General features: G+C 30.3%; 1 protein-coding gene across 1 annotated transcript; it reads right to left on the minus strand.

Annotated features, from left to right (window-relative positions):
- Positions 1–13394: 13394 nt before the first annotated feature.
- LOC143221416 (max-like protein X) lies at positions 13395–14647 on the minus strand. Its single transcript, XM_076446869.1, has 5 exons — positions 14611–14647; positions 14232–14381; positions 13755–14134; positions 13538–13651; positions 13395–13451 (listed from the first exon to the last, which is right to left on the minus strand). The coding sequence occupies exons 1-5, from the start codon at positions 14645–14647 to the stop codon at positions 13395–13397; spliced, it is 738 nt and encodes a 245-aa protein (XP_076302984.1).
- Between the last annotated feature and the right edge of the window lie 1380 nt (positions 14648–16027).

The raw sequence follows: 16027 nt of genomic DNA on the forward strand, positions 1-16027 counted from the left end.
TTTATTTTATTTTTTATTATAAATCATATTTTTTTTATTCAAACATATTAAAATAAGATTCTTCCTATTTTTATTTATAGGGACGTTGTTATCTAGGACATTGGAAAATGATATATGTTGTATATTATTAAGAATGACTAATATACTTGTTTGAAATTTGTTAAATCTTTTGTTTTATTTTTTATTTTAAACCGATTCTGTCTGGTTTTATTAATAAATATATGTTGATATATGTTGCGACAGATGTATGTTGTATACTATTAAGAATGGCTAATATACTTGTTTGAGATTTGCTAAATTGTTTATTTTATTTTTTATTATAAATATTTTCTTTTATTCAAACATATTAAAACAGGATTCTTCCTATTTTTATTAGTAGGGACGTTGTTATATAGGGTATTGCAAAATGATATATGTTGTATATTATTAAAAATGACTAATGTACCTGTCTGAAATTTTGCTAAATTGTTTTATTTTTTATTTTAAACTGATTCTTCCTGGTTTTATTAATAGGGGCATTGTTATATAGAGTATTGCAAAATAATATATATTGCAACAGATATATGTTGTTTATTATTAAGAATGGCTAATGTACCTGTCTAAAATTTGCTAAATTGTTTTATTTTTTATTTTCAACTGATTCTTCCTAGTTTTATTAATTGGGACATTTGTATGTAGGGTATTGCAAAATGATGTATGTTGTATATTATTAAAAATGACTAATATACCTGTCTGAAATTTACTAAATTGTTTTATTTTTTATATTAAACTGATTCTTCCTGTTTTGATTAAAAGGGATATTATGCAGAGTATTGCAAAATGAGAAATATGTTATATAGTACCAAGAGTTTGTCAAACTTTTTGTTTTATTTTTCATTTTAAATCGATTTTTCCTGTTTTTATTAATAGGGGATATAACTGTATTGTTATACGGTCTATTGCAAAATGAGAAACGCGTATAGTTATTTATAATTGTTCGTCTAGCGATTTTGGAAATGACTATTTTTCGATAAAGCGAGAACACGACTAAACCGTTGCAAACGTGGAATTTTTGCATAATTGAAATTCTGGGAAATTTCACAGACTGTGATGTGTCTATTTAGACATCAGACCCATTAACTGATCCTAGAGTACCTAAGCTGAGTAAAGCAAACACGCCGAGAAGCATAGTGGAAAGCAGAGAATTTGGTTTAGTACGGCTTAATTTGTACTGAGTACTTTGATGTGGACATGTAGCGGCGATAGTTTTGGAAAACTGAGAAAACTAATTAAACTGGATAAATTCTTAAGAAAATATTTCTAGAGATTTATCTGATAATAAACATTTTAAATATATATCAAAAAAGATAGTAACAATTAAAAAATGGAAATAATTGGAAATAGTTCAAAGAAATACAATAATGATCGCTATATTTATTAACATATTGCTATAATTACACTACGATATTCCATTATTCATTGACCAAAATACTAATTGCATACAATTATACTGATTAATTATTGCTGTAATTACTCTACTCACTAATTAAACTAAGGTAATTAGCATATCAAAAAGCTCTTTGATTAATTCAAATTTCGATAATACAACTAAACTAATCCCCATTCAAATTCTCGAATCAAACCAAAACCATCATTCGCATATCTTCGACATCAAACTTCTATTCTCCTATTACAGTGGATATAAAAAGTATTCGTACAACGACCGATTTTAAACAGAACTTCGTGCAATAATAATTTATTAATTATTTTCTTTATAAACAATGTGTTGTACATATATTCGTGCAGATCTCTAGAATAGATGCAATGCAAAAGTAATCTCTTGTTTCTATAATTCGTTAAGTTAACAAGAAAGATCAAAATGAAAAAATCAAGTATATACTTCCGAAACCTGAAATAAATTTAAAAAAACCAAAACTTATAACACCTCTAAACATAACACAAAATGACGCAGTGCGAAAAATAATCTGTTGTTTATATAATTCGTAAAATTAACAAGAAAAATAAAAATCAAAAAAATTAAATATATACTTCTGAAACATGGAACAAATTTGAAAAAACGCAAACCTATAACATCTCTAAGCCTAATCCAAAAAGATTCAAAGAAACTTGCAATAGAAACCAGGAAAATATCATCGATATAAAATTCCACGTCGAAACGCGTCTCAAAGGTGAAAATAAAATTAACAAGAAAAATCAAAATTAAAAAACTCAAATATATACTTCCGAAACCTGAAATAAATTTGAAAAAATCAAAATCTATAACATCTCTAAGCCTAAACCAAAAAGATCCAAAGGAACTTGCAATAGAAACCAGGAAAATATCATCGATATAAAATTCCACGTCGAAACGCGTCTCAAAGGTGAAAATAAAATTAACAAGAAAAATCAGAATTAAAAAACTCAAATATATACTTTCCAAACCTGAAATAAATTAAAAAAAAACCAAAACCTATAACATCTCTAAGCCTAATCCAAAAAGATCCAAAGAAACTTGCAATAGAAACCAGGAAAATATCATCGATATAAAATTCCACGTCGAAACGCGTCTCAAAGGTGAAAATAAAATTAACAAGAAAAATCAAAATTAAAAAACTCAAATATATACTTCCCAAACCTGAAATAAATTTGAAAAAAATTAAAACCTATAACATCTCTAAACCTAATCCAAAAAGATCCAAAGAAACTTGCAATAGAAACCAGGAAAATATCATCGATATAAAATTCCACGTCGAAACGCGTCTCAAAGGTGAAAATAAAATTAACAAGAAAAATCAAAATTAAAAAACTCAAATATATACTTCCCAAACCTGAAATAAATTTGAAAAAAATTAAAACCTATAACATCTCTAAACCTAATCCAAAAAGATTCAAAGAAACTTGCAATAGAAACGAAGAATATAGCGTCGATATAAAGTTCCACGTCGAAAGACGTCTCAAAGGTGAAAAAGAAATTAACAAGAAAAATCAGAATCAAAAAACCCAAATATATACTTCCCAAACCTGAAATAAATTTGAAAAAATCAAAATCTATAACATCTCTAAGCCTAATCCAAAAAGATTCAAAGAAGCTTGCAATAGAAACGAAGAATATAGCGTCGATATAAAATTCCACGTCGAAAGGCGTCTCAAAGGTGAAAAGGAAGCTTGGTGGAGAGTTGAGGAGCTTGTAGGAGATGTAGCAAAGCACGCGGAATATGTAAAGCGACAATGACAGGGTGGTCCAGGGGGTGTTGAGTTCTCTGTAGCACTCAAAGCTGGTGTATCCCGATGAATTGACCCGGGGAATCCCTGCTTGTGGTATCGCAATTTCTCTCGCGAGTTAGCTCGGTCGTCGCAAGAGGATTTATATGCAAATGGGCAAGGAGAAGAATTTCATCAGCCTCGGGGCCGATACACCAGGAAGCGGCAATTCACGATCGGGGTAAACTCCGAGGCGCGTTGTTATCGTTGTGGGAAACGAGGAACTCGGAACGAGGGTGGCAAAGCTTTGCAGGGTGTTGATCAGCGCACGAATGGACGCTCATGGGGGAAATCAGACTTTCGATGGTGAGATCCGTGTCGAGTGGTGCTTCGGACACCGGTGTGCGTAAGGTGTATTAAGAATTTGAAAATCCTTGGATATATTGTCTGAGACTGGTTTAGTTTAGGTGTGCATGATGTTAGGGATTGGTTGATTATGATTGTAATTTCGTGCAATTTTAATTTTGATTATACGAGGTTGATGATTGATTAGTTCATCCAATATTTAATTTGGAGAGTGTGTTTGTGGATAGTCTAAAGTAGGAATGTTAATTTTTAATATTATATTATAATATAATTCTTCATGTTGCTCTTCCTATTCCAAATACTATAATACTAAAATAGTAGTATAATATAATAGTATTATATTATATTTCAAAATTATTTCAAATACTTTGGGAGAAATATAATTATATTATATTTCAAAATTCATTAAAATACTTTGGGAGAAATATAATTATATTATATTTCAAAATTTTTTAAGGTACTTGAGGATAATATTATAAATATTATAAACACTATATAATATTATAAATATTATACTGTAAAAAAATTTAATAATAAATAATATAATGGTATTATATTATATTTCAAAATTCTTTAAGCTACTTTGAGGGAAATATAATTACATTATATTTCAAAATTTTTGTAGGGTACTTTGGGGAAATATAAATATTATAAACATTACATAATATTATAAATATTATACTGTAACAAAAATGTAACAATAAATAATATAATAGTAATAAATATAATAATAAATTCTAATAAGTAAAATAATAAATTCTTTAAGGTTCTTTGGGGAGAAATATAATTACATTATATTTCAAAATTTGTTAAGTTACTTTGGGATAATAATAAAAATATTATACTGTAAAAAAAATTTGAAATTTGTTTTATAGAAGATGATGAATGAATGTTAAAATCTTCTTTCTGATTTTAGTCCTACAGTTTCCCACGCGAGAAAAAATATTGTAAATATTTTAAGAAACTATTCTATATAAAGAAATAATGTTTCTAACGTTGTATAAATAATGCATAAAGTTTCTTCGTTTACATCCCGGATGAATTGTGTCAGAAAAAGAGACATATTGAGGTTCAAAGAAATAAGACGGAAAAGAAAATGGAATTTCATTACAGTCCTTGTTTGAGCAACTTGAATACGATGCAAATACAAGGTGATCCCATTAAATGGAATCCTGTCACGACAGTCCTGCCTCTATTCGGGTCCTTAATATTGCAAAATAAATAACCAAATGCAAACCTGGAAGGATATACGTTATAACTTGTCAACGATACGTATATCCCGAGTCAAGCTAATAATTAATTAAAAGAGTAATTAAAGGCCGCTTTCGTGACACAGATGACACAGGAACATTTTAAAAGTAGGATACAACTGTTGCATTCGAAAGCTAGCATTTCCAGCAGCTCGTTTGAACGTCAGAGTACTAAATGACGCTTGCACGTGTGTATGTTTGTGTCCGTGTACAGAGGTGAGTATTCTTAGAGGGTGGCGAGTTGAGAACAAGCGTCGAGAGAAGTAGTCCAGATAGAAAGTTCCGAGGGAGACAGAAAATTTTGAACGCAGCAAACCACTGCTACACTAGCATTTGTCATTTGTCTAATTAAACCAAGCGCCAAAATTCCAACATTACATCCACGCTGAAGAAAAATGAAAAATAATCTCACCTAAATAAGAAGGAAAAGAATTTAATAAATTTAATAAATCAAAATTCAAAAAAAGGTGCGATTCACCCAAATTTGTTTCCAATTTCGAATTTCTGAAACTCATAATTTTTGTATCGTTATTGTTATTATATAAAAGTACATCTACCCTGAAGAAAATGAAAAATAATCTTACCTAATTAAGAAGGAAAAGAATTTGATAAATTTAATAAATCAAAATTTAAAAGAAAGGTGCGATTCACCCAAATTTGTTTCCAATTTCGAAATTTCTGAAACTCATAATTTTTGTATCGTTGTTGTTATTATATAAAAGTACATCTACCCTGAAGAAAATGAAAAATAATCTTATCTAAATAAGAAGGAAAAGAATTTGATAAATTTAATAAATCAAAATTTAAAAGAAAAGGTGCGATTAACCCAAATTTGTTTCCAATTTCGAAATTTCTGAAACTCATAATTTTTGTATCGTTATTGTTATTATATAAAAGTACATCTACCCTGAAGATAAATGAAAAATAATCTTACCTAAATAAGAAAAAAGAATTTAATAAATTTAATAAATCAAAATTAAAAAGAAAAGGTGCGTTTAACCCAAATTTGTTTCCAATTTCGAAATTTCTGAAACTCATAATTCTTGTTTCGTTATTGTTATTATATAAAAGTACATCCACCCTGACGAAAAATGAAAAATAATCTTACCTAAATAAGAACGAATAAATAATGTAGAAAAGAATCTAAGAATTTATTAACTATCGCAATTTTATAAATCAAAAAGAAAAGATTTGATTAACCCAAATTTGTTTCCAACTTCGAATTCTCCGAAGTTTAAAATTTATTATCGTTTTTGTTATTGTATATGTATAAAAGTACATCCATCCTGAAAAGAAAAATGAAAAATAATCTTACTTAAATAAGAACGAATAAATAAATAAAAATAGTATAGAAAATAAAATAAAATAAAATAAAAAAGAAGCTAAGAATCTAATAACTATCGCAATTCAATAAATCAAAAAGAAAAGGTGCGATTAACCCAAATTTGTTCCAACTTCGAATTCTCCGAAGCTCATAACTTGTTATCGGTTTTCAAGCCGGAAACTCCGAGTCAGGAGTGAAACGTCCTAATTCAATGGAACGAGAGGAATTTCGAAACAATAAAGCCTCGAGCATCGAGGAAGAGTGACAACCGGAAAAGGGATGCTGCTGGACGTCCATTTTAATCTGCGAAGGCATTTTTTCGCACGCGGAAAGAACCAGAGACTCGGGAACAGGCGGAAAATGTTATCTGCACGCGTGTTATTGCGTTACACGTCGCATTTACCGTGTTATCAGGCCGCGTTATCACCTACCTCGGTATCTCGTTGCATCTCTTTCACCGGTGAGATATTAACACTAGGTTTACGGATTCTAGGATCTATTTCTAGGGGGGACATATTTACAGATTAAGGAAACTACGTATTTTCATTTTCTTTTTTTTAAAGGATTTAATTTGTTAATATTGCAAATCTGTTAATATTATATAATTGGAGCAACCCATCCGTCAAATTAACGGATCCCGTAAACCTAGTGTTAACCCTTTGCACTCGTCGATTTTTTGGATACAGAAGAGTAGAAATTTACAAACTTTCTGCTATAAAACTGACGCTATTTCTTTAACTGGTAATTAAAGAATCGTATAATAATAATTGACACGTAAAATTATTTGATTCGACATCTCGCATATTATTATAATATCTTAAATCTGATATATTAATTAATATGAGTCTTCAAAATTTTATGGCGACTGATAGTCGTCTGTCGAGTACAAAGGGTTAAACGAGAAACCTCGCGTTTGCTTGCCTTCCCTTTTCGCGACATTTTTCACCGATATCGGCTATTTCTGTGCGTTTTTTCCCTCCCTCCTCTTTCTTATAAGATCGACGAATGTCTCGTGGAAAATTTCAGATGCAACCGCAGGTTCATTGTACTGCCTCTTTTCCTGCGGATAAGAGAAATTATTAGATTATATTTACGCTGACTAGTTCTATATGCAGATCGATTTGTTCGGAGATTTATTAAAATTGAGAAAAGATCGAGGTTTCGGTGGACAATAGAATGGAAGAATAGTTGTGTGTTTGTTAGAAACCTTGTAGATAACTCCGTTCAAGGAAATAACGTCGTTTATAAGCTACCAAGGTTTCACTAATTCTAAGTAGCACCAAGTAGCAATTACGGTGGACCACCTACTGCTATTCTGTTTGAGAATAATATAGAATATATTTTAACTTTTAATATATTGTACAAAGAAATATTTACTTTAATACTTTAGATACTTTAATTATTTAATATTTAATTAAGGAAATAAATCGAATTTTAATTTATTTTATTACGCAGTAAATGAAGTAACAGATAATGTATTACTGTGTAATTATTGATGAATTATTAATTAATTGAAAATAAAATGGAAAATGAAGAATTATTATATAAAATCAAATAAAATACCATTGTATATATATATCTTGTTTTATTAATTGCACTCAGAAATATTTTAAAGAATGTTCATATAAAAAATATTATTATTTAATATTCCACTAAAAAATGAGACTGCAAGTTTGTGCTCTATTAGCGCCATCTGTGATTTTTTATTGGAACACAAACTTTCGGTTCAAAATCATAGATGGCGTTAATGAAACATAAACTTGTGGCATAAAATCATAGATAGCGCTGTCCATTGTCGATATATTTAATAATATAATGGATTTATTTTTTCCCAGCCTAATATTTCAAACACTTAACTCGATGAATTCCTGTCACTTTTGATAATCGATAGCAAGTCAGGCAGTGAATTATTTATTACGAACGCCTGTCTAGAATTCGTAAATAGCGTAGACGTCATTTCTCGTCGAGACAACGTTGAACCTCGTGTAACGACGTTACAGAGGCAACAAATGTTCGACCTTAGCTGAGACGCTTCACTCTAGCAACCCCATTTGTCACATACATACAGCATCCTCTCTGGCATCATTTACGCTAGCCTTTGTGAAACAAGAAATTGAATATTCCAGAAGCTATTAAGGAGTATTATTAAAAGGAAGATGAGTATTCTCCGAAACTGGTTAAAGGAACTTATTACCGAAAGACACGAGAAATTTTGAAAACAAGGGTCGTAAATATTTGATAAATAGCAGGAAGACAAGAAGAAAATTTAGACAATTTGATCCAATATCAAAAGTTTACAAATTTTTAAATAGTGATGTATATAGCCTAATAAACTACGAATTCTATACAAAAATATTATAAACTTAACACTATGCCATCCGCCTGTCTATTCCAGATTTTTTCGTGTAGAACTGTACGTGTAGAACCGGTAGAACTGACTTACATCATTTCGCTTTTCACCGACGGTTTTTCGAGGTTCGTGTTTACTAATATTATCTTCAGTTCCCATGTCTCAATCCTGTCCCTCCATTTTCTCGAAATGTGAGAGGTAAATAAGTACAAGATTTTTTTGTAACCACTGACACTTAACCGATAGTTTTCGCATGGCAGCAATGTGGAACCACCGGACGTCACAGTGTTAAATATATTTTAAATACTAAACAACCAATATTTTTCACTTAAAGTTACTCAAAATTACAAAATTACTGAATCATTTAAAAATTGCTAAAATTGACTAGGTTCCTAAATTAATAAATGAACTGAATCATTAAATAGCTGTAAATCTCAATATTCAAATACAAGAAAGATGTTTCAATCGTACGATATATAACGGAATAAAAAAAAATTCGTTTATATAATACACTAGCAAACACACTGAACGTAAAATCCAAAGTGTCTCTCCTGCTAATAGCAAATGCCAATATTTCTCTTTCACCCCTTTCTTTGCACACCGTTTCCAAGCAATGCTCGCATCTTGGGGGAAATGCCTGTATTCGTGAAAAATAAATTCGACTGGCAACAGAGAGCAACCCTAGGATAATTCCCCAGACATCTGACCCGCAATTTCACAAACGAACGATTCCGAGCAAATCCTTTGTGAGTTGCATCGCCACCATAATGGCATATGACAGTAATTCCATGGGCTAAATTTCCTATCTGCGATCTGAACGCTGCAACGCAAACTGCGAGGGTAATCTCGTCTAATTAATTGAAGCCATGTTGGACGTTAACGTTGATCGAGGCACCAACGTCGGTCCAATAATAAGAAAATGAAATTCATTTGGAAGATAGTCGAATTGATCGGTGATAGTTAGACAGAAGTGATCGACGAGCATTGGCAGCCGGAAATGGAAGACTCGTTGAATTTCGAAATCTCAGATTCTTCTTCGTTGAATTTCGTTTCATTTGTTGGATTTAATTATTGTATTATTACTTTTACTGTTACTATCGTTATTATACTATTACTTTTATTTTTGCTATCGTTATTATACTATTACTATCGTTATTATACTATTACTTTTATTTTTGCTATCGTTATTATACTATTACTATCGTTATTATACTACTACTTTTACTATTACTATCGTTATTATATTATTATTTTACTTTTACTATAGTTATTAAACTGTTACATTTACTATTACTATCGTTATTATACTGCTACTTTTACTATTACTATCGTTATTATATTATTATTTTACTTTTACTATAGTTATTAAACTGTTACTTTTACTATTACTATCGTTATTATACTGCTACTTTTACTATTACTATCGTTATTATACTATTATTTTACTATTACTATCGTTATTATACTACCTCTTTTGCAACGACTCACTGTTACTGAGTAGTATTACTATTATTATCGCCATATTGTTGCTATATTATTGTACTATCTCTATTATTATTTTTACTATCTTATTGCTATTTCCTAACATATTATTATTTTATTATATTATTATAATTTAGTTAACGTAATAATAATATACCACTGCTTTTATTATTTAGTGTAAAATAATGGGAAAAAATTGTGAATAAGAGACAAAGACCATCTTAATTTTTCTCAGGGGATCGATTTTTAAAATAATAATTAATTTAACCGATGAATCTCTTTTAAATATATCGACTGAGTGAATCAATAAAAGAATAAAACTATCTTTCTAATCATCTTTTGCATATGTATATAGTACAGAATTTCCAAATCATCTTCTTGAGTGAATAACTCTATTACATTTATCTTGAATTATTTCTAGAATATTATATTCTTCAACAGTGTCGTTCATTCGTTTCTACAGTTAATAACGTAACAGTTCATTTATCACTGACAATTTCGTGCCTTTCTCTCATGTTTTCGAGTTTCCCTTTCGAAGATAATTTCTACTCGGAATAACGACTTGAAGTAGAGAAAGAAACTGAAATATAGGTCGCCGAACTATGGTGCATGGATCATCTCTGAGGCAACTAGAATTTCTAAAATTGGAATGCAAATCGATATCTTGATAAACATGCTAAGCTAGTGAAATATCTCTCGTATTTATATGTGCATTTAATTCCAAGAGATAAAGATGGATACGAAAAATGTACAAACGTGCAGTACTCGATATCCCAACAAATCAGTATCTCGTGTTATCTGGTTTTCGATATCGAAAACCGATGACAAATACGCGATATATACACCGTCATTCATGGACTTTAATTATTGTAGATACAGAGCAATTTTATGAAATTTTTATTCCACGATATTATTCAAAAGTTATTGAATATTATTGGAGATTTGTCACTAATGCTATCAACATGATGATTTATTACTTACGTAGCATTATAGAACTACAATAATTACAATAATAATAGGACGATAATTCTCATGCAAATTACATGTAATTTGCATGTTAATGACACTTGTTACTTTATACGATTAATTAATCTACTTAACTTAATTGAAGTACATTTATGAACCAAATTAAACCGCGACTTAGAAATGTTCTAAGTCGAATTAGGTTGCTTTTTAATCGTCATATCTTATTGAATAAATTTTAAAATAAATATTATAATATACAATTTCCTAATTATTTCAAACTCTATGTAGATGTGGATACTAAAGATTTTTCCAACTTCTTCGACATTATAATAAGGAATTTTGTAGGGAACAAGATACAAATTCGATGGAAAGGTACAGAAACTTTGCAACATTGGAAAACTTAATCGGATACTCGAACTTTGAAGTAACGACTTGAGAAAGAATATGGCAGAACTTACACCTAATCTGAAAAAATGAACGTATCGTTTCGATTTTAACGTCCAAAAAATTGTATTACTTATAAAAATCTAATTAAGAAAAATATAAGTGAAGTCAGTCTTTTATTTGAACTAGTAGAAAAATTAAGACAAAAGAATTTTACATACATATATAGATTTAAATAATTCCAGAAAAGTTAGCAATTTGCATGTATTGCGGTACTTTTTCTTATGAAAAATGGAAAAAAAATGAAAAACACGATTCACGAGCTGAAATATCATTCCTTAGGGAACTAAGCGCACTCTTCGAGTTTTCTGCTTCTACTGCAGCAAAGATTAAACACATATTTCAGTTTCCGCAAGAACACACGCAAATTACATTGGTTATTTATCTAAACATAATAAAACATTGATATGACTGCGAGAAACTTAGATAACAAAACCATATTACGGTGGAACAAGTTGCAAAATTAACAACATTTAAAAGAGATTTATTTTACAAATTTTCGTTTCCGTGGTCTTATGGGAACGAGCGAAATTTCAAGAATACCGTTTGATCGTAAAACTTTCGCCATAAAATCGCTACTGCTTCTAAGACGAGAATAAGGAAATACAATGGAAGCTCCTTCGGGGTATATGCCAATCATTTTTTCCCCATCACAGCGTCGATAAAAGACAAAGTATTGTTTCATAAAAGAGACACATAACTTGAAAGATTTCATCTTCGAAATTGCACTCGACACGATACACTCTGGAACAATTCGCTCAACGATTTTTCGCCCGTACGTGACTACCAAGCAATAAATTGGATTACAGGAAGAGTGAATTGATCCCCTTGTTTCGTATCTAAGAACTCCTCTTTTAAGGAAGGATCCTTTCCGTGTGAAAATAAAATAAATTTCCATGTCTATTTTATACCTATAACTACATAATAATTTCTTCTTTTCTCTAAAAAAAAAAAAAAAGAAAACGACAGTGGTATAAACAATTATAATTTATAATAGATAAATTATAATGATGAGAATGAGAAATAACTATTACATTCAGAAATTACTTGAAATTGCAAATAAAATGAAAAAATATTGCACGAGATTGGAATAATGTTATGATAATCATAAAAATGATTCTTTTTGCGATAAAAAAGATAATCTATAATTTTTATAATAAGTTTGATTTTAATATATTTTTGTTACAGATGGTGTAAACGTTAACTAATAAAATCATCCGAAATATAAGATGGAAGACGAACTATCGATGTTTTTAGTGGTGCTTTCCGCAATTGGCGGTTTAATGATGATAAGCGTAATACTAGCCTGCTACGCCTGTATCTTCCGAGATCTCTGCTGTAGACCGGTGGATATGTCGAAAAGAAGGCGTCCTCAGAGCCCTCACCATGAACCTGATGATCCTAACAGACCCAGATTGGATACCATACTTTTAAATGACATTACACAGGGAGAAAGTATGCCTACAGAATCTGAGAAAGTGTAATCACAAATGAAACTAGACTATAAAATTAATGACAAGGATTCAATTTTCGGAGGACATAAGTCAATAATGCTGGGCGAAATTAAACATAAATTAAACTAATTAAACATAAGATATGTCTTTCATTATCAATGATTGTAAATATAAAGTCATAAACAGAAATAATTAGATTTTTATTTTAAACTGTTATGTTGCAAATTAATGTATTATGTACATATTCAAATACATTCATATATATATACATATACATTTACATTGCGTATTATATATGCAGCAAACTTCATGTAATAAAAAATCTCTGATAAAAATATTTAACATCGTTTGGTCACCAACAAATGGCAAGCCATATTACATGGCTGTATCTATATCTATAATATTAGTATATAAAATAAACTTCTATTTATATTTCTCGTACAATCATTATGCTACCCGCATTGCATGTAACACACGTACTCCGTCCTTTCTGGTAACTCTACTTAATGATTGGTCTAAGTACCCGCGAATAGGTTTTATAAATGTAATATTGTGCAATTACAAATGGACTAATTCGACTAGCTAAGTTGGCTATTAAGCTGCTGCAGTACTGACAGTACTACTTCACGTAAGGTCTGAAACATTTAAAACATATTTATTAAATACTTTGTACATATTTAAAAAAACATATTTTTATTAACTTAAATGATAATTTAATTACCTGAGGTTTACAGTGTTCCTCCAACCAACTAAACACACATCCAGATAATTCTGTAAAATTCGCTACTGAAATGTTATTAAATGTTTGAAATAAACGATCCATAATTGCCTGAAACTATAATATAAATAAGTTACAATATTTTCAAATAAAGGAATTTAAAAACTTAATTTTTAAAAGTTGTATAGCATGTAAAACTTATATAAGCATATCATCTTACCACTTGAAATTTTGTTTCGTCAGATACACGCATTTCTGCATGTCCAGGTTGAGTTTGATGAGCTTTCACAATCTGCTCATAATTAGCTTGCATGATACGTAAAGCAACAACTTCTTTTCTTAATGCATTACGTTCTTCTTCTTGTTTTTTCTTTTGCAACAATAAAAATTGTATATAATCAATGGATTTCTGAAGTACAGTAGCCTTTGAAAGTTTATAACCCGAAGTTTCAGTGTGTTGACAATTGGGAACCAAATCTTGAAGAGAATCATATCCTTTTTTAATAGCATCTCTTCGTTTCTGTTCTGCCTGAGTATGAGCTTCTCTTCTACGCTCTTTATAACTTATAGTTGAATTTTTATTGTCGCTATCTTCATCCTCTGAAATGAATATTATAAAATTTATACATAGATGTCATTCTTTCCTTTTAAACAATTTATTCCCATAAAATTTATTGTATTTGTTTAAATTGCTTACCAGTATTATGAGCAGATGAAGATGGTGTATTCGCTGACCCAGTACTACTACAACGAGAAAAAGTATACTTTTCTGTAGGACTAGATGGTTCCAACTTCATATCACTATCTCCACCTATGTTAGCACCTCCACTGCGCATTGCTAAATTTGCTATTTTCACAAAATACACAGAATACAGTTTACAATATTGTATTCCAATACTTCATATACAGTATGAATAATTAATAGAAGTAAATTTTGATTTTCAAATATAAAATGTTAAATAGAAAGAACATACTTTTATATGCATTAAACTATATGTATAATACTGGATGATAACAAAATAACAGTGGACAAAGAAACTTATAAAATTAAAGATATAAAATACAATACTACTCACATATCTCGTATCCATCTTTGTGCAACGTATCTGCCATCGTGTCAACAATTTATTTGTCGAAAATTGACAAATGGAAGAAGTAGAGTGTAATTAAAACGCGCACGTGGGAAGGTTACAACACAGTTGCAACAAGTAAGATGCACCAAAAGTACAACGCAACAAATCACAGATATCCATAAAGATTTGATCTCTGAACTGTCACGTTAACAAATACGCATTAGTTTCGAAATACTACTTAAATCTATAACAAACACGATCGCGATGCCATAATAAACATTCCAAAATTATTTCGTAACAACATCAACGTCCGTGAGTACTGCCATCTTCGACGGAAATGCAACTGTTGAGAGAATGGTCGACAGTTGGAAGAAACAGGGTCGCCACCTATCGAAACAAAGAGAATACAAACTGTCAACGGAGCCACGTGCTCACCTAGCAGACGAAAGTGAAAGTCAAGGTTGCATTAGACCAATCGGAGTAGTAGTTCAAGCATCCTACTTTCAATCGAAACAAATTTCCTATCTTTAACTTTTCTCTTTTCCTTCTGATACGATAGAAATGTAAAAAAGCATTCAACAGTATATATTATGTTAAATTACGTTTATTATAAGGTGTATCTAATATATATATTTACAATCGCTTTAATACACGTAAAACCATTTAAGATAACTCATTTTTTTCGGCGGTACGGCGTTTCGGACGTAACGCTGGCAATTGTATTCCTATGCACTTTTTTTCCTCGTATGTGTAAATTTCAAAGTACACGTATGGTATTCCCTTCGTAACTGCTTATTGTGTACCTGATCCGGAGACCATTTTACCTGCTAGTAGATAGATACTGCAAACGAGTATGGTCCTCGGATTTATAATCATGATGAATGAAAATTGAAAATTATCATTTCTGTGCTCGCATTTTTAAAATGCACAGTACTACTAATTAGGAAATTATTCTACTTCTAATTGTGTATTCATTGTTATATTCGATTGTATATCCTTAGTAGATTCATATATGTAGTACACAACGCTACATTTGTATCGTTCGGGGACGGATAATGTCGGAAAGCCGATGACTGTAAACTATTTTAAGACAATAAACTGGCAATGTGTATCGTCGGAAGTGTAAATATTTCAGTGGGAGTACATTTAGTTATTGATTCATAAATACAATTCTCTGAAGACTGTATACAGGATGCTGTTACATTCAGGGGCCTAGATATATTCATGTAAAAGTGAGTCTCGTTACAGTTTTCTTCGTATTTTCATTCGTTCACTTTTTTTCGTTTTTCTTACTGTTTAATCTGTCAAAACGTATCACTATTCGCGATATAAGCATACAATGCAAGCATTTCGAAATTTCCGACACGGCGACTTAGTTACGCCCGCCCCCGCAATCCTATTCAACATAACATTAAGTAAA

This window comes from Lasioglossum baleicum, unplaced genomic scaffold, assembly GCF_051020765.1.
Source record: "Lasioglossum baleicum unplaced genomic scaffold, iyLasBale1 scaffold2372, whole genome shotgun sequence".
Taxonomy (NCBI): domain Eukaryota; kingdom Metazoa; phylum Arthropoda; class Insecta; order Hymenoptera; family Halictidae; genus Lasioglossum; species Lasioglossum baleicum.